Source organism: Parasteatoda tepidariorum, chromosome 2 (genome assembly GCF_982258835.1).
Source record: "Parasteatoda tepidariorum strain Cologne lab strain chromosome 2, Ptep-v5.0, whole genome shotgun sequence".
Classification (NCBI taxonomy): domain Eukaryota; kingdom Metazoa; phylum Arthropoda; class Arachnida; order Araneae; family Theridiidae; genus Parasteatoda; species Parasteatoda tepidariorum.
This window is the reverse complement of record NC_141756.1, coordinates 42717033-42738351: the sequence shown is the minus strand read 5'-3', so window position 1 is coordinate 42738351 and position 21319 is coordinate 42717033. Positions and strand designations below refer to the sequence as shown.

Genomic DNA, 21319 nt, shown 5'->3' with positions numbered 1-21319 from the left:
TAATTCTTACTTCGAATAAAATTATTTTCCATGTTTTTTATAAATATATAAATAAAGCATTTAATTTTTTCATTATCATCCTTGCATTTCCTATAATTAAAATTGTATAATTTAGTTTTGATAGACAAAAAGATAATTTACTTTTATTGAAATTTCAAAACTGGTTTTAAAATGCAATTTATAATAAAACAAAGTGCAAATAATACGCAGTTATGTAAATGTAATACTTAAAATTGAAGAAAATTGTCAAGTAATCTGTAAAACAATACTTAGTCATGTAAAAATGTTCTCTTTTTTAGAGTAAGTGCAGCTTATCACTACATTACTCCAAGCTCAAATTGCATCATAGTCATTTAAATATAATACAAGAAAGCCTAATTTTCAACAAACATTTTATTAAACAAATGAATAGTCATTTTTTTTAACAAATCCAGATTTTGTAACAAATTTGAAACATTCGAATAACAATCCAATTGAAATCAAAAGATATAATTTATATCACTTACAAGGACCATCATTTTTAACATCGCTGTATATGTTTGAATATATGTTTTCAACTGAAATTGATTTTTAATTCCCCTTAACACATGAGTGTTCTTATATGTACATGGTACAGAATAAAACTTCACTTTCATATGTACAATACGGGAGCAAGACACAAACTTTTTAAGTATTGCATGGTTACAAATATTTTATTTCGAACCAAAACGTATAAAATTCATGTTAAATAAGCACTGTTTTTTAATAAAAGTTCAGCATTTGATAGCATAATTTGAGAATGGTGTCTCGATATGCAAAGCTTCAATTTCTATTCGCTTTTATTTTTATGTTACCTATTCTCTTGTTCATTTTATACCACAATAAAATAGCACAGCTTATTTATAATACATGTTTGTTCTTCCATATTTCATTTGCAAAAGAGTTTTGCAATAAAAAATTTTGCTCGCCAATGGTCACCAATCAAGCAACCATAAAAGTAAGCTTCTGAGTTAAGCAGCTCACTATACCAGTTTATTTAGTTTATTTGGATTTTTTTCTTTGTCTCTGTTTTCATGCGTTAAGATCTCTCTTTATAATCTACATGATGTTGAATTGTTCTTTCTCTGTTCATATAAACACCAGCAAATATGATTATGTTCAAAATGAGAAGAGAACAGCCTATGCCTATTGTGACAGTCAATGCAGTTGAGTAAGCCCCCTGTTGGAAGATCATGGCGAGAGAATCAGATATATTCATGGACTTAGTGGCCGCAGTTGGCCTCTCTTCTAATATTATTAAAGTAGCATATGCACTGGTGTTGATTCCACCACCCTTGGTGGTAGTTGATGGAAGTGGTGGCATTGTTGATGTTGTTGTCATAACAACTATGTCACCTGGACTTCTGCTTCTAACAATTCCATCATAGGTATGTGGATTATCATGGTCTTCTAAGAGATGATGGCTTGTAGTAGCTTCGGAAGCAGCAGCTCTGTGAAGTGTTGGGATGAGATTCAACCAAAAAGATAATCTGTGAGCGTGGTAGTGATCGCGTAGTTTTGGTTTCAGACCTGTAAACAAATCAAATTTCTTGTTATTTATCTAAAAGTGACTAAATTGTAAACGAAACATTAAATACTCATTAAAATTTAAAAATTGAGGTCCCCTATACTCATTTTACTTTATAAACGCAATGTTTTTTCCCTTCTAAACAGTTTGAAATAATAAATACCTACTTATACAATTAGTTCAAAATGGTTTAAATTAAATAATCTATAAATTTGGTTTTTAAGAGACCTTTGTCTCTTTATAGATCCTAATTGTTCGAAATATGCATTTATGTTATTATCCATTTAAATGTGACTAAAATATTAAAAAAATATTATATATTCGCTAAAATTTTAAAATTGTAGCTCAGCATTCTACTAAACACATTTTTCTTCACTAATAGTTTTTCTTTTCTTTTTTTTTAATGGCAGGCACTTGGAACTATTGTCCATTGGCCACAGAAAGTGCCAGAACTGCTAACTCTCCTTTCGTGACCCAGTGGGCACCTGTGGCGAAGCCACGGCGGTGGAGCAGCGTCGCCCACGTCACACTACCACAACCCGCTTATAGGGCGGGTCACATTCTCACACAAAGGAGAAAGGGCATAGAACGCAGATAGTGAGAAAGAAACAGTTACTACTTTACTAATAGTAATGCTTTTCTTTTCTTTTAAACAATTTGACATAATCAATATGTACTTTTGCCAATTTTTTTAAAGGATTCAAATTTAATATTCTATAAACTTCATCTTTAACAAGTCTTTCCTCTCCCGATCTAAATAGTCTAATAATGCCTTTAATCTTCCTATTTAACTGTCGCAAATAAACTGATGGTGTATATTTACTCTATTTGACAGTAATTTTTGCTACATATGAAATGCAAGGCCTCCATCCAATTATAATTTGAGATACAAAGCGTGCGATATTTTTGATTCTCTATTCTTTTTTGCAAAAAAATTATGACCATATAATTCTGAAATCAACAGTTTTTAATGGATAGTTAAGTAGTATACACTTGCATGTTTTTAGGTTTCAAATGAATATTTTATGACATTAACGTTCAAGGAGTTTTATAGCATCATCAGAATAATTTTTTCTCAATTTTAACAATAATAAAGTTAGTACTAATAACTATATACTTTAACGATAATAAAATTAACAGTAATAAAATTAATTATAACTTGTAAACATGTATATTGAAATTACTAACTTAAAACCATAAAAATCATAATCCCAATGAAGTCCTAATGAAAAATTTATAATAATTCTGAAAATCATCAAACGCCATTTCTTTTAATCTAATACAGCGATCCCTTTATTTCCTGCCTTTTTGTAAGGTATTGTGCTGTCTAAAAGAACTATATAATCAAAAGTTTGGTAAGTATAAAAAATATCCAGAAAACAAAAAATTAAAAACTTAACCTAAAATTCAAGATTGCTGGGTTAGAGAGCTCTTAACTCATAAATTACAAGTTGTGTTGTAGTAAAAGCAACAAATTTTATATTTACAATTGAAATGGGAGTTTAAAAAATTAACTTGCTGCATGCAGAAAGGACTAACTACAAACAAACTACAGTTGACGAAATCTGAAATGAAAAATAGTTTCTTATTTTTCTGTCGGTGCGAAAAATCTATAAAAAATATATATTTAAGAGCTAGTTTCAGCAAATTAACATTTTTTCAGATCTCTTGTACTGGTCTGAAGAGCAAAAAACAGTGCTATTCTATCACATTCTCCTACGTGGCTCAGAGAACTGAAGCTCTTTGTGCATGCAGAGATTTATTTGAGAAATAAGTTTACATTGTGTACAAACACATCATATATCAAATTTACATAATAAATCACTACGTTTACAAAATATGTCAGTTATTTTTTGCTATTGAAAACAGTAAAAATAAAAGAAAAGAAAGTAAACTTTTAAATATACTTAGAAGTTCTTTTTCTACTTTTTTCGATAAAGTTCTTCTCGTTCTCTTAATATTTGTAAATTTAAAAAGCAGTTCTCAATTGATAATTTTTTTCATGGCGAATTATGGCATTGACACAAATCAGGGTAACATAAAAGGCGCATTTTCAAACAACCTATATTAATATAGCACATCCAAACCTCTATTTTTCATAATTTAATATACTATGTTTATTAATTTTCATGCTTCGATATTATTCAATTTCCTTCAGAGATATTAAATATTACCTAGTAAGGAATGTGAATTTAAATTAGAAATTATACTTTACAATAGTTGTTTTGAAGTTGTTTTAAAAAAAACTCAACACTAGCTTAGAAAAAATAATAGTTACCACAAATATTACTTCAAGTAATTTTAATAACAGTATTTGACGTATTTCTAAATTTAAATAGTTTAAACATTGTGAGCTTCTTAGAATCTGTTGTTACAAAACAATTTTAATGTATTTTAATATTTATCTACTATAAATACGTTTGATTCTCTCAAAGGATTTAAATATTATAATATTATAAGATGAGTAAACAATTCCAAAAATTTAATATTTTGGTAAACAGTTTCTAACATATATGATGAGATAGACATAAGATGAGACTTTGAATAAAATTTTAAAGCTTTTTTCAATTCTTTTAAAATTAATAAACAATTTTTTTTATTAAATAATATACATCTCAACTAATATTAAACGAAAGGCATTGTTGTATATATATATATGTATATATATATATATATATATATATATATATATATATATATATATATATATATATATATATATATATATATAGTCAGTAGGGTATATCAATAATGCTAAAACTGACCTTTTTTGATATACTTTTTCTAACTACTTATGATATAGTTTCGAAATTTCAATGCTGTGATACTATACTGTTTAAGCACGTTAACAGGGATATTTTTTGAGTTATGAAAGATTTCTGCAGAAATATGATGAAAGTGCTTAAATAATTAAAACTTCGCAGTCCGTAATTCCAAATGTAAGTAATAACACTTATCACAGTGAAAACATGTACATGTAAATATTCTGCGAAAAAAAAACTGAAGCAATATCTTGTTGAGTTGCTGAGACAAGGTGCATCGGAAACGGTCATTTTTTGCATTGTATGTATATGCCCCTCCAACTCCTCTTAATGTCATTAATTTCTTTCCTTACCCTATTTTTAATCCCGCCCTTGTATACCCCTGTGAACTACCCTTTTTATTAATAGTTTTTATTAATGGTTGTTTAAGAGCATAAATACTGTACTGAATCTCCCAAAACAATATAATGATTAGGTTCTCGGAATCAAACAAGTTATAAAATGTGATTAAAATAAAATAGTGAAATATCTGAAAAAATTCCGCATGAATAATTAGTTTTTATGAATTATGAAATGTTTTCTTCATTAATGAAAAATAACAGATATGAATTTATATTATTGCAGTAAAACGAACAATTCAAATACAATTTTGTCATTCAATGTTTTGTTCTTGATCTTATTCTTAATATCTTAGAAAGTTTTCGTATTCTTAATATCTTGATCTTATTCTAAATATCTTAGTTAATTCTTCACTTTCTTTTTTTCGTGGGAACTGCCAAAATTCTTATTTAGGTAAGCCAGGTCTTATCTCCCTTAGTAGTCATTGTGTAAGAAAATATTTAAAACAAAACATAAAAAATGTTAACACAAAATGTTCATTAATATTTTCTGAGAAAGTTTTAAAACTTTTAAAATAAAAATTTATGTTACAAATTATATTTTATACATTTTTAAATGAGTCTGCTGAAATATTAAATAAGAAAATATTTAAAAAAAGACATTTCAGAATAATTTGAAATCCAATAAGAGAAACATTTTAGAATAATTTGAAGAGAGTAATTTGAAGAGAATAATTTGAATAAGAGAATGGAAAACTTATATTAGTTTCTAATTTAATATACAAAAATATCTTTTATGGTATTTAAAAGAGAAACATTAAATAGTATTTTTAAAATAATTAAAAGAATAAATAGAACATGGTGAGAGATTTTTGTGTTTTCAAAATAACTTGATATTTTGTTTTTTGTTTTGTATTTCAGAAGAATATCGATTGTACCTTACCTATTGATAAGTACTTTTGATGAGTGTCATTATATTCAGGCCACCAAAGTTTCTCAGGTTTACCTCTACTTTTTTCATTGATTTCGTTTTCTTGAAATGGATCATTAGGATTCCTGAAAAAAAAATGTAAAAATGCATTATTAAAATTTAAATAATTAATTCTTGCACAAATTTATATATTTGATAAATATTTCGCAATTAAGCTATAATAGCATATAAATATAAGGTAAAATAAAAAAAACATACAAAAGGAACTCTTTCACGGTCAGAATTTCTATAATATATCTCACAAAATATAAATCCAAAAATAGTAATTCACAAAAAATAAATTTATCATTCGCAAATTTTTAAACAATTTACTAATTAAGAGTTAAAAACAAAAAAATTCAATCATATTTGACACAAACTAAAATACTTATTAGTTTAGATCCTTTGAATCAGTAGTACTTATCCATTAAGAATATCTGTTTTTATTTTCGAAAATATTCCTTTCTGTTTATTCTGCAAAACATTCTTACTTATTCTTCTCACTTGCAAAAATTTTGTTTGCTTCATTTTACACTTTTAAAGAAATTATTCTGAAATTATAACACACACACTCACAAATAAATAAAATATTTCAAATACGTTTTTATATATTAACAATAAATATATATTTCTGTGAGTAAATGAAACATGAAGAAAAATAATAAATACATGAACTCTATACTTTTTAAGGAATTGTGTCTAATTAATCAAAACCTAACGCGTCAGAATCAATATTAGTACGAAAAGCTGCACAGATTCATTAATAATAAGTGTCTATCAGGTCTAATGAATTTAGAAATAGGAGCTTTGTCATGTTTGACTACTGATTATCATAAAACATAAACTGAAGTTGACATGTTTAACGTAAATATTGTAATGAGTAACTGTTATGACATATTAAAAGAAATATTACTTTAACACTTAAAATAAAATTCCTAAAGTATTTGCATTTTTTTCGATTCTTAGGACTTTTTCAGCAGAATAATAAGAACTTTAATAGATTTCTATGTCAGAAAAAATTTAAGCTAAAATAAGGTCTTTAAATACTGAAAATCAAAAGCTTCTTACTAATCAAATTTATTATTTTATATTAAATCATTTTCGCAAGTATAATGTTTAGACACAGTTTAATATAATTAATTTGATATCATAACCACATAAATTAATAATGCACAAAATATTAAAATTTTCTTTTCGCTATCATAGATTTCATTTTAGCATTTTTTTTTTTCAAAAGATTTTCCATTAATCCATAAAAAATCTTATTTCCACAAAAGACTTTCCATTCAAGAACTGCTGAAGTTTTTTTTAGGAATTAAATTTAGATATTACCAAAAATCTCATTGTTATCATTGATTTTTTTAATCAATTCAGCTAAAAATAACTAATTGAAATAAATATGTTTAAAAATGGGATTTTTTTTTAACTTTTTTAATTGAAAACTCTTCATTTCATGCTAATTATGTACACAATATTGTATTTAAATTGAAAAAAATTAATGAAGCTTGAAAGCATTTTCTAATGAGTGTTACATATAACTGAAGTAAAATTGCGATTCCTATTAATAATAGAATTAATATTTTTGATACCTAATTCACAGATTCCAAAAAAATATTCCCATTTACCAATTTATAAAATAATGGCTTTGAAAAAATCATAAACATAAAATAAAACCATGTTAATATGTGAACAAAGTAATCATTATTCATGTCAGTTTTATTAAAAAAAAAAGAATAATATTAAAAATGATTCTTTTTAAAATATAATGCTACCATTTTTTTATAAAAAAAATTGTTCTGACAGTCTTTTTCGAATGCAAACATCTTTTTTTTAATTTATGATCGTTAGTTCTATGAAATTACACACCTTAATTTCATTCTTTCCATGAAAAAAATTTAAAATACATTTCATTTTAATCTTAACTCATTTCTTTTCTACGACATTTACATTTCATTTTCTATAAATGTAAGCAGACTTAAGAAGAAATTCTGTGTCATTTCTAAAAAGAAAAAAAAATCTCATTTTTTTTAAAAAGAACACTTTTAAGTGCCTTCCTTTTCATTTTTATTAGAAAACCAGTTGTTGAAAAAAACCTCTTTTTAATGAAAAATGGACATTGAATTAGTTCTTTTAACAAATGTCACCAAAAAAATATTCTCTCTCTTGTTTGCAGAAAAAGTGAATGAAAAAAGAATTGGCGCAATCCTGGAAAATAGCTTAAGGGCAAAGGAGACTAAAATGAGTATTCTGTTGCCTTAAGTACCTAAAAAAAGAACAGTATTGGTGGGTTTTTCGAAGTTGTTCTAATGATCACCGACACGATTAAGAAAAAAAAAGAAGTGTTAAGATCGCGTGTACATCTGATATAACGATTTTTGCTGCCAATAAAAACTGGGACTAAAACAAACCAGAAACTTCTAAAAACAAGTAAAACGAAATTTAAAAAAATCTATTGAACATTCGTGTGAAGTTCTTTTTGTAAGGAGCATAAAAAAGTGAGAGCGAACTTTAGCAACAAATAAATAAGTAATATTTTAATAAATGAAAAAATGGGGTATTTGTTTACTCATTTTTTTTCTTTTGTGTAATTAAAAATTTACTACTTTTTTATTTGAAATATTCTAAAAAATTTCTGCAAAAAAAGGTCAAAAATTACTAATTCAGACAAGTAATTTTATCCTAAGATATTCTAATTCAATTTCAGCTTCAAACGAAAAAACCACAAACAGAACTATTTTTTACACTATTAAATCCACGCAAATTTATTGAAATTTTTAATTAAATTCTACAGATTTTATAAATCTCTGAAGCTCTTGTAAGTAAAAGAAAAAAAGTGCTCATTCTTGTAACTTCATGTAATCTTATTAAAAAGGATTTTCGTTGCATTGTGTGTGGTTCCGGAACAGCGCCTTGTGATTATGAAGGTTATGGCTTTACAGGTACGCCTACAAAGACATATATTTGTGGCAATGTGGAAAGAAGGGCACAATCTTTACTTCGCAGAATAGCTGGTATCCATTAAACTGTAGCTAGATTGGCTTCAATGTATGTTATTTTGCAAGAACTGTTACATTTTCAGTCAAATGTTTTTTGTTAGTTTTATTTTTCATTATCTACTAAAAATATTTATTTTTCTTGACATTAGTTTTAAGATTACTACCGGGAGAAACAATGTCGAATGAAATCCTTGCACTGCATTCGGGTTACTCTCGTTTTCTACATTATAATTCTTATTATCACACAATTAGTATTAATGACGAAATTAAAATGAGTAAATAGTTTTTATGCCTTGTTTTAAAGCACTGTGATAAAATTATCTAATTTTACCAAAATTAACCAAGTTTGATCACGTATTATTAAACCGTATTTTATTGTAAATTTTACAAAAATCATTACCAATCCGCTTCATTTAAAAAAAATTACTGAGCTTTTTGATGTTCCTATACATCCATAAATACTCTACATTTTACCATATTCTGGTAATTTTGATCATCATTTTTCTCAGTATAAATTTAAATTTTGCTTTCATTTCTACTAAGCAAAGTGATTTTTTTCCTAAAAAATACTAATTTTACACTTACACTACACTATAAATATTTTAGTGTATTTAAACGCCAAAATTGGTGGCAACTACTCTACACCAAAGTGATGTAGTGAAACGCAATACATAATCGTTGGATTTATAGTGTTGCCTTACACCAATGTCCTCTTACACTGGTTGCCTTAAATTAGCCGGTGCCTTTTTTTTTATTCAACAATACTGAAATTTATCTTAACAGTTATATGAGATGCACTTAAGGGTCTGTAAAGTTGCTTTTACAATACAATATAAAGAGCCATGATGGCTCAGAAGATAGAGCGTGAGGCGAACCGCGTTCGAATCCCAGCGATGGTTGATCGATACGAATTTCGCATCCGGCTTGCACACAACCACAGTGATGACGTGAAATATCCTCAGTGGTATACAGCTAGAGTACCCTTGCCGTCAAGCTAACTGAGTGAGATTCTCGTGGTCTTACTCTCAATGTAACGCAAATGCGGGTTAGTTCCACCAAAAGTCGTCAACAAAAGCAAATTTTTCCTAATACTTGATCCAGAAGTTCTTTTGCCTTCTGGATTGGGTTCAAAATTACAAGGCTACGGAGTTAAACATTAGTAGTCTTGAAACCAAAATTGGGTCTACTGTTCCACAGCAATTATGAAATAAAATTTTAAAAAATGCAATATAAAGCAAAAACAATTCAATTAGAATGCATATATATTCTAATTCTTAAATTAAAATTAGTTTGTAAATCAAAAATCCGTGTAGCCCATAAAGAATCTTAAGATAAATAGGAACCAGACATAACACAGCGAAAGAGGATGAAAATTATGCATTATAAAATCAAATCTCCGCGATTTAAAAATTAAAATATATTTTTCTTAATACATAGCTAAAGACATGCATAAATATTTAACGGTGATTTTATTTCATTTTGATGATTTTTAGAACTTAGAAATTAAAAAAAACTCTCAACAGCTAATTCCAGATAATCAAGAAAACTACTCACGAGGCTCTAATAGGCTCTTTTTTTTTAAGTTTTGATATTCAAAGTGTGCCAACGGTGGAATTTTTGGAAGTGAGAATAATTATCATATGGAGTAAAGCGGGAAAATTTCGTGTCAGATTATTCAATTTTATGTTATTAGATTAAATTACATCTTTTATATCATATATGAAGGCTCACTTTGTTAAGCCTGAAAAAAGTACTCCTACACAGTTTTTTGGGTTATACAACACTATATTTAGAGAGAAGAAAGTTTATTAAAAAAAAAACTATTTTTCTTACAAAATATAATTTTTTTTCTTAGATTGATAAAAATTTCAAGCTTTTATGATAAGGGTCAAAAGTGAAATGAAACTCGAATCATATATTCACGTGTTTATAAAACAGTATTTTTTTCCACTGCTTTAAACCTGTTTCAATTCTTTAACTATGCTAAAATAAATATTTTTCCAAAACCACTCGAAAATTTGTTAGCAAGACTAAAAGTTTATAATTGCTGGATTACAAATATTAGTGTTAGAAAAATTGACAATCCGTAAGAAAAAATCTTGTTAAACTTTTAGACGCATTTATAACAAATTATAAATATCAACTAAGGGGCCATAACAGTGATTTTTAATAAAGTTAAACTGTGTCGAATTTAAGTCATTATGCGCTTTAAATTGGCAATGCTTCCCAAGATATTTTCCAAATTGTTTTAGCCATAATTTTGACATATTTTATTCTTCAAAAGTCATAGATATTTACTCATACTAACTAAGGTTGAACAGCTATTATATGGTTACTCTCCTTTTTTAGGAAAAAATATTGTTATAACTGGAAAAGTAATCGTTTTTTTAAACACACTTTTATTTGAGAAAAGATTTTTTTCTAAAATTAGCAGATATGTTAATATTTATACAACACAACAGTATTATACATTCTCTATCACTTAGTTACGATAGAACTGAGTGGTAAAAATTATTTATTTATTTTCAGTTCAAGTAAGATATCGTTAGGAAAATTAAGGCTGATAAATGGATATTTAAACAATTTACATAACTTAAATTTTCCTACCCATATTTGGCAAAGTTGCTCCAGAAATGAATCACAGCTTCGGATAAAGTACTCTCAGGCTTCGAAAAATTTCTAGGAAAATAAGATAGCGAACTGACCAAAGGTGCACCAAAAACGTAAACAAGATCTTCACCGTGAACGCAACCCAACCTTTGACCATAACCAGCCTCTTCACTCATGTGAGTAAAGACGTACTGATAAGTTTTAGGTTTTTTGGGATAATGCACCCTGGAATGAAAGTTACCAGTTCTAACCAAAGGTGCAATAATTAAAGCATCACTCATGGCATCAGTTGTAGAATCTAGAACATTTATAGGGTGTTGGTCCGGTTTGCTCCAGTCTGTGTATTCATTCACTACTGTGAGAAAGATCTCTTGCAAATGGTACGTGAACAAGTTCCTAACCAATGTTCGTAAAAGACGGTCTCTTCTGAGGACGTCAATACCAGATTTATCTTCCTCACTGGAAAACTGGTCGTATGCTTCTATCCTAGTCATACCAAACAACAAATCATACTGACCGAAGTGGTCAGTTTGCCTTTCCATTAAATCGGCTGGCTCTCCTGGTACAACAACACCGTCTATTGTGGGACCAAAAGCAGACAGATGATCGGGAACACTGAGGTGAACATTTAGAATATCTTGAGCTGGACGTTGACGGAGACACTCCACCAGAACAGAACTATCTTCTGTTGGACACTTCAAGTTCTTAGCTATTTGACGCGTATAAGCTAATGAGTTCCTAGCGATAGCCCATGGACTTAGTGCAGAGCCACTTTGAAGAATTGCACGTTGAAATAAACCTGTAAAAATTCATAATTTAGAATCAGCACCATTCAACAATATAATTAATATGTAAATTAATAATTCTTCTTAATAAATGTTGCTTAAGAGACTTTGTAATTTTTTAAAATTTTATATAGATAGATATTTTATATTTTATATATGTTATGACCGAAGTAGGTGGTTGTTGACTTTCACCGGTGAATTTGGAGAAGCACCAAAAACGTAGGTGAAAGATCGAATATTTCATTACATTCTTGTACATTCGGACCCTCACATAGGTGCATGTCAACAATCACATATTCGCTTATGTGAATGTCCGAAATATTTGTTATATCCAATTTTATATTTATTTATTCCCTGATATTATTATATTTATTTGATATATTTATATTTATTGTATATTTTAATACTTACTGACGACAGATTAGACATCAGTGTAGGGTATACCGAGCCAGTTAAGGTTAAGTGCCACTGCCCGGTATACTCTACACTGATGTTTTTTAAGGTTAAGTGCCACTGCCCCGTATACATTTGCCCGGTATACCTTACACTGATGTTTTTTTAAGGTTAAGTGCCACTGAACGGTATACATTTCCACGGTATACCCTACACTGATGTTTTTTTAAGGTTAAGTGCCACTGCCCGGTATACATTTGCCCGGTATACCCTACACTGATGTTTTTTTCAAGGTTAAGTGCCACTGCCCGGTATACATTTGCCCGGTATACCCTACACTGATGTTTTTTTAAGGTCAAGTGCCATTGCCCGGTATATATTTGCCCGATACTTGGTGTATACCGGGTAGTGGCACTTGACCTTAAAAAAACATCAGTGTAGGGTATACCGAGCAAATGTATACCGGGTAAATGTAAATGTATGTCCCGATACTCCAAACACTGATGTTTCTTCTGATCTATCGTCAGTAAATATTAAAATATCGAATAAATGTAATTATATCCACGAATAAATTCATATCAAATCGAATGTAACAAATATTTCGGACGTTCACCAAAGCGACTATGTGATTGTTGACATAATTCACCGGTGAAGGTCAGAAGTAAGGGTTTTTAGCAAATATTTCGGACATACACCAAATGACTAGGTGATTGTTGACATTCACCAGATTTTGGTCATTCACCGTTCCATATATACTCTTTATCTATCTATCTCTCTCTCTCTATATATATATATATAGAGAGAGAGAGAGAGAAAGAGAGAGAGAAAAAGATTTATATGGATTCATAAATTTTATGAAAAAAAAAGAGAAATTATGATAAAAATTAAAAAAATAATTCTCTTTTTTCAGAAAGTAAAAAACAATTCAAAAACTAAGAACAAAATGACGAAAAGATAAAATCTCGTCGTCAGCTCCTACAATTATATCCGCCAATTAGAAGGCTATCTAATAATGCAATAGCCATAAGAGAAATATATTAAAACATTAGTGTAAGAAACAACTACAGAAGATTTGAAATCGATACGAAAACTAAATATATCAAGCAAAAACCACAAAAATACAAAAAAAATTCTTGTCTTTTTGTGCTTTTTGCTTGATATGTTTTATTTTTGTATCTATTTCATCAATTTTTTTTGGTACTCATTACACTATTATGTTCATATTTCTTAATTTGGCTATATTAATACAATTTTATAAAGCACTCTAATTTGCGATATAATCGTGCGAGCTGATTGTGAGATTTTATCTTTCCGTTATTTATTTTTCTAGCTTCTTAATATTTCGTTTAATTTTTTTTTTAAAAATAATTTTTTAATATTTTTTTTTATTTTTAGAAAATGCTATTCCTTTTTTAGTTTTTTCCTTGTTTTCTTTGTATTTTTATCTTTTTACATGGGTTTTAGTGCTTTCAGCTTACACGTACACTTACAGCATAGAAATATTTTTAAGCAAATTAAAAATTAAAAACTATATAAAAACTAAGTTATAAGTATCAAATTCTTCACATTAAAACATTTAGAAGAAAAGGCTGATTATCTTATTTATTATAAAATAAAATATCTATTTAAAAAAAGCAGGTGAGAAAACATTTCACGAGGAAAAAAATTGATAAATCATTAGACTTTTTCTGGTTTTTGCCTCTTATTAACGACAAAGTATCGTTTTTACTTTTTCATAAAATTAGTTAAATGGTCCATTAGCAAATAGCTTCTCATCATTCTTTATGTTGTTAGTATAATGTATTTAGAAGCTGTTTTTCACATTAAGGCTATTCAAATGCATTATCGTACGATCAATTTTATCTTAAGTGCTTTATGTTATCTGTGATTTTTTTTTGTTGGTCTTTTACTGAAGACGGGTATTTTTAAGTGAGCATTTTAATCAATGTCCAAAATAAATTAAAACGCTTGACTAAGGACTTTTTTTCCAGTAAATGCTTTTAGTATTTTTAAGATTCAGTGCAAATATTTATGTTTTTTTAAGAAAATACTTTAATTCATTTATGGCAAAAAATATTAGTCCATTTTCCTTAAATAAATTATTCTCTAAGTAAAAGAAATTTCATTTTTTCAAGTTAAAACGTATATTTTTCTAGTTTTATGTGTAAATTCTATTTTCCAAACATAAAGGCAATAAAACACATGTATATTCAATTCTTTTTTGTAAATTTATATGAACATTTTTGCATCCTTATGTTCATGTTACGCTACACGCATAATATTTTTTTTTAATTTTGGTTAAATTAATTCAGCATTTTAGAATTCAAGATTTCATGATATAAGTGTATTATCTAAAACTAAATATTTTAACTATTTTGTTCTAATAATTCAATTTAATTGATATTATCAAAAAAATTAAAAATCGTTGAGAAATTCTTATAAAATAGGAATAAAATTTCCAAGGAAAGTTAAGGTTGCTGATCTATAGATCATTTCGCCTTTTAAGTGTTGGTTAGTAATATATTATACATTATACTTATTACTTTTAACATATGTTTGCCAAGCTTCCAAATTTTCCATTGTAAATCTGTTCGAAAAACATGATGAAACAGTTTGAATTGTTTAATGCGAATTGACTATTTAACTTCTTATTGCCAAGACGAAAATCAATTAAAAAATCATTAAGTTTTCAAATGCATTAATTAATCCGCTTCATAACGATGGAAAAAAAATTATCGAAAAACAAGACAGAAATTAATAATAATAAACACTATTATGTTGGCTGCCAAATTATCTATTCAAAAACTGTTCAAACAGCGTACTCCAACAGTTTAAGTTATTTAATGCTAATTTACTCTCTCTATATATTTGTTTGCCAAGACGAAAGTCAATAAAAAAAATTTTTTAAGAAAATATTAAACGTCTGCATTATTATACATATTATATTAATCCATTCTTTTCGAGACAGTGAAAAAAACACTTTTCATCTAGTAGTTTTCAAGTATAAGATGTTTCATTTTCATAACACTTTCAGTAGTTCTTTCGCATATGTATATTAAAATTCTGTAGAGCTGCATGTAAACTTAAAAGTACGAAAGTTTCATATAAATTCGAATTTATTACTATGAAAAAAAAATCAGTGTTTATAAGGAAAACACTTTCCAAAACGTTGGCAAAGAAATAAGTGAATATGGATAGATTGGCGATTTCACATCTCTTTCATTTCATCTTATGAAAGCTATAAAACTGTCTGATGTATACAACAGCAAATAAGCACTTCGAGATCTGAGGGAATTTCTTTATGAATCTATTTTTATGCCTCTGCGAAAAGGCTCTGACGTAAAAGCCACGCAGGCTTTTATATCTTAAAAAAAAGTTTTATTATTTTTTGAAATGTAAAAATGCTGTAATTTTACGAGTTGCAATCATGAAAATAAAAATTCATGTCCCCTAAAATACAGGCAATATAACAATACCCAGCTCAATCTAATCCTCTCAATAAAATGACTGTTGAATTCATAAAGATTTGACCAATGAATAAACATGTAAGACCTTAGGCAACAAAAACTTAACACATTTTCTGGAAATAATATTATTTAGATCATATAATTTAAAATTTGTTAATAACTTTGTTAGTAATTAATAGTTGCTATATTTTTTTTTAATTGACACAATTGACACAAGCTCAATTGACACAATTTCGCAAACATTATAAATGATTTATTTGAATATTGAAAAAATAATTGAGGTATTGATTCTTCAATCATTTATTTCAATTTTACTCATACTAAAATTATTTGAATTTTCGGATAATCTTGATGCTCTGGCTGAATTCTTTCATGTATTGTTTTTCCCGTTCAGAATGTTTACTAAGTCTGACTTAAAATTCATGATCAAAATTTTATTTTTAAATTACTGCACTGTAAAAAAACCAGATAAAATTATCTTAAAATGAACGGGCTCCCTGGATAGATCACGTGTAGTTTATATATAATAGAGCTCATGATGTTTGTTCTCATAATGAAATCACGTGACTCTTGTGCGCATCAAGATAGAGTATTTCTAACATCTGTTTCACCTAGCTATTGCAATGGAAGAAAATTGATGCACGCATTTCAAAGCCAAAAATTATCGGTGATTTATTGTTCCGCATTTGGTGGCACAAAAAAAAACTGTTAAAATAGGACCCTAAACACTCACATGTAAGTTAATTTATCCCTTTTTTGAATCACTATTTACATATTGATTATATTGAGACACGACAACAACATATTGATTATATAAAAAAACTTTTCAAATGTTTTTCTTTTCATTAAAATGTCTTATTAATCCAGAGGCATGGCATGCAAATGATTAGAATTACAAAGCGTTTGCGCATGTATAATGAGCAATAAAACGGACCATCCTGACTAAATTTTGATCTAATGATGGGATTTTCACGTTATAGGAAGTTCTCAGAGTTTCAGGGGGATGACCTCAAATGTGCTAATTAATAAATGAAGACGATATATTAAATTTTGAAATCAGATATAAAAACGTACTTTCTCAGAATAAACGCACATTTTTTCAACAGATTCGGATTTCTGACCCCTTAAGTACAGGGGGCAGCCGAAATTTAGGAAATAAATATAGCCCAATAGTTTTGTCAAGAGAGCACTCCATAGTATAGACCCCTTAATGTTTACTTTACTTTTTACTAAAGGTGTCCCACTATGTCACGAGAACTTTTTTAGCGAATTGAAAAATTTTTGCACGCAATTATGAAAATCATTTATCCAAAGATAATTTCCTGCAAAAAGAAATTTTTGTTAAATATTTATTATTTTTTTATTATTTTATTAAATAGCTAGAACATTTCGAATTATAAGGTACAAAATTTTCTGCATCATTTCGAAGAATGTAATTTTACACGCAAAATACAACATTTGAGCAAAATCGGTCGAATAGTTACATTTTAACTACCTGACTTTTTTTGAAATTCAATTTCTCAGGAAATATTCGACCAATTTCACTCAAACTTTTCATTTTGACACCTAAAATTAAATTCTTTTGAATTATGTAAAAAATTTTATACCTTATTTTTCAATTTTTTTTAATCATTATTGAATAAAATAATGAAAAATAATAATAAATAATAAATATTTATTAAAAGTTATTTTTTGCATGGTTTTATCTTTGACTAAATGAATTTTATAATTGTATGCAAAAGATTTTTAATTCACTTAATAATTTCTCCAAAAAAAAGTTTAAAAAAATAAGTAAGATTCAAAAAGTAAAAGTAACATTACGGAGTCCAAACTTCGAGCTCCCTCCTGACTGAACAGTTGGGACCATATTTCCCAGATTGTGTCTACCCTCGATATTTTGGGGGTCAGGAATCTGAATCCGTCGAGAGAATGGTATACTTATTCAAGGAAAGTACATTTTTGTGTTTGATTTCGTAACTTAAAATATCGTCTGCACTTATTATTATCATATTTGAAGTCACCCTCACGAGCCATTGAGTCTTAGAATGCGAAAATCCGATCATTTTTTAGAGCAAAATACATTCAGGGAGGTACATTTTTTGGCACGCAAAATAGCAACTGTGCGTGTGATTTTACCCGAATCAATACTGTGCGGAATAAATTTCATCAAATTCAGAAAAAATTTCAGGGTATTGCAATATTCACAAGCCTTAGTGTAGCAAATATCGCTGTTTCTTGTACTTCTAAAGAGGTGTGGTATTCATATACGTTTCTATTAAGATGCGCAGAGGTGACTTGCGCATGCCCATGGAAATATATGGGAATTCGCTTCCTATATGCTTTTTGCTTCTTGCTCGTTTGTTGAGCCAAGTTTGACCAAAATAACCGGTTTTTATGACAAAATGCTCTCGAATTGGCAGAAGTCTTAAAGTGTAAAGTTCTTCGATTCAAAATACCTCCAATCCAATAACAAAACCAGTGGGATGACTTTCTTTTTACTAAATACGAATTTGTAAACCCACATTTACCTGGAGCTTATTTAAAAATAAATCTAATGAATTAGCATGAGTATTTAAATTTTCTCCCAAATTTCAAGTTTTATTAAGTTACTCATATTTGTCCAAAAATTGTGAATTTGATTTTTGGAATTAATTCAAATTAAGAATTTATTTTTTTAAATTTCATATTTAATGAACTAGTATTTTTCCTATTGTTTTTCCAAAGTCTCATTAGTTAAATATAAAAGTAGTTTTATGTTTATAATTAAATATTAATCTAATTAACATTACTTTTGAAATATAAGTTAAAAGGGAAATAAAACTAAAATTAATGTAATTTCCTTATCATACATGAATAAAATAATGGAATTACTTTTAAACACTTAAACTTAAATTATAAGTGCAATTATAATTTAATGAAGATACGGTAAGAATCATTTCTAATATCGAATTGCAAATTAATATGCTTAAAAACAAAATTATGTTTTTCAATTTACTTTGAAAGCTTTTAAATAATATTCCAAAAGAAAATTAAATTTCTTTGTAATGTAATATTTGTATGCTCTTTTCTAGTTACATTTATATATTTTTCTTCATTTTTTTTCCTTACCTTCCTTTTGATCTGCTAATTTGTACATCTTAGCAATAAACCGTAAATTGCTTAAGTTTGACCAATAATTGTTCAATTTATGATTTAAAATTTGTTATTTTAATGAGACGCATTTCAATGGCAATTGCAAGTCATAGATGAGCAAATAATTTTTAAAATAATCAAAGGTTAATTAACATAAGAACATCCACTTCGATTTATTTTTCCTTTTCAAAAATGCTCCCAATTAAGGAGGAACAGAATGCAGATGAATGAAGATTACAAAAATGCCTCATTTGTATAGAATGGGACAAAGAATCCTAAATCACTGTCAACAAATTTAAAAGGTTTCTTAAACTCTTATTAGAGTAAATAAACGTACGAGTATTATTATTCAATCATAATTGGAAACGCACAGAAGCGTACATAATTAAACAGAAAGTTGTATTTATTAGAGCATAACAATAAATACAAATTAAAGAAGGAGATATGTTTTACAAAAAGACATAATGAAAAATTGATCTTGTTATGCATTGTCTGAAATATGAAGTTTAAATGCAAAACAGGAGTTAGTTTTACACCTATTTATGCTTCCGAAGAACTATAAAAATAAATGAATTTTAAAATTTTATTAAAAATTTGCGTTTGTAATCTAAAGATTTTATTTTATTTATTTGATGGATTTTATTTCAATAACAATAAAATATTATTTATTGTACAATCATGTATTACGTTTTAACAATGCCATTTAACAACTTGATAAACTCCGTAACAACGACTATAAATCTATGCAAGAGAAATGAACTTTAAATGAACAATGTTCTGTTACCCAAAACATAACAGCTCGATATGTTATGCATGTCATAATTTAATTTCAAATGCAATTTAAAGCTGCGTCTTTGTTATTAATTCGAGAATTATCAACTTTTAAACTTGTAATAAAAAATACCACTCTGGTAGTTTTGCAGTCCACTAAAACAGAGCAGCGGAGTTGAAATTCGTCGTGATGAGATATTTTCACTTTTGAAAGTAAAGGAAGCCTTTTCTTCGAAATTATAAACTTATTTTTGAGCTGGAATTAACGTCAAAAGTGAAGAAAAAATAGATTAAAAAAAAGAGAGTCAGAGATTAGATATTGCTAGAAAAATTTTAACACTTACATGGAAATGTTTAAAAATGTAAATGTCACAAAGGAAATAAGAACCATTTCTAATTTGAAATGTTAGATCATGCACGTTTATTATTATATATTGTTTAAAACTAAAACTACTGTTCGTTTTTTGCTTCATTCTGTGAAAGTTAATTCTATGAAAGACGATCATTCTGTAAAAGTTTAGTTATTTCAACCTAATTTTACCTAACCTAACTAATAATTAACCTAAGTATTACCTAAGTTCAAGTTTTGTTTTCGAGTACAGTCGTTTATTCCTTTAATCCAAGTTATCTTCCATTTCATTTTAAAAAAAGTTCTATAATTTCATAAAAAATTATTCATTTCTGTTATAAAAAAAATATCGCCCTTTAAATGGAAAAAATAAAGCAATGACGAATTAGTAAGAGCTTCGGGAATCGTTGAACTGAGCGAGCAATGGTAATAGTCTTTAAAACAATTGATAGAAAGAATCATCTGCAGTTTAAAATTGCAACACAAATCAGTGCTAATCCCATAAGAAAATTCTCTTTCCTACTTTAGAACCCACTAAGTAATCCCATTTAAGCGTTTCGGAGCAGAATGTTCTAATGGAAATAGCGAACATTAAAGACATTCTGAATTTTTTTGTCAAACTATCAAGTGTCAAATTATTATGCTATGACGTGTATACGCACATAGAAAAGCACTTGAATAAGCAGACACGCAAAACATAGATTTTATAACATATATAAATCATTATATATCAATTATTATTATTATTATCATATATTTTATAACATTGCATTTATAACATTATATAATTAAGTGACTTTACGAACACGCAAGTTTGCGTCCAAATGGAAAACGCACCTAAAGATGTCGTATGCTATTACATGAAAGTATATCTATACGCTGTTAGAATTTTCATTCTAAAATAACTGGCAGTAGTACATCCATCAAATTAACTGCAAAGTTAACGGTCAAGATTTTTTTTTACCTTAATGGTTTTGAAACCACTTACAACAAGTATGGTTATAAAATTATGAATACAAACCTAAACGGTTTTTTAGCCATTTACAACCAGCAAGGTTTCAAAACCATAAAAGAGAAATTTAACTGAACGTAGCAGCTCTGCCTTTTGTTAGGTAATGGGCATTGGAAAGTGCAGGACACAAATTGTGTGTTGAAGGGAATACTGTGGTATTAACTCTGGGATTCAAATCCCATTTTTCT

General features: G+C 27.8%; 1 protein-coding gene across 1 annotated transcript in view; it reads right to left on the bottom strand.

The window, feature by feature from the left end:
- Positions 1–375: 375 nt before the first annotated feature.
- Positions 376–21319, bottom strand: part of LOC107438598 (neuroligin-2) — a 188319-nt gene continuing 167375 nt past the window's right edge. Inside the window, exons 4-6 of the mRNA XM_016050915.4 lie at positions 11220–12021; positions 5590–5702; positions 376–1548 (exon numbers count right to left, since the gene is read on the bottom strand). Coding sequence (XP_015906401.3) covers positions 1058–1548; positions 5590–5702; positions 11220–12021 — 1406 coding nt within the window. The 3' untranslated portion in view covers positions 376–1057. The remainder of the gene's footprint in view (positions 1549–5589; positions 5703–11219; positions 12022–21319) is intronic.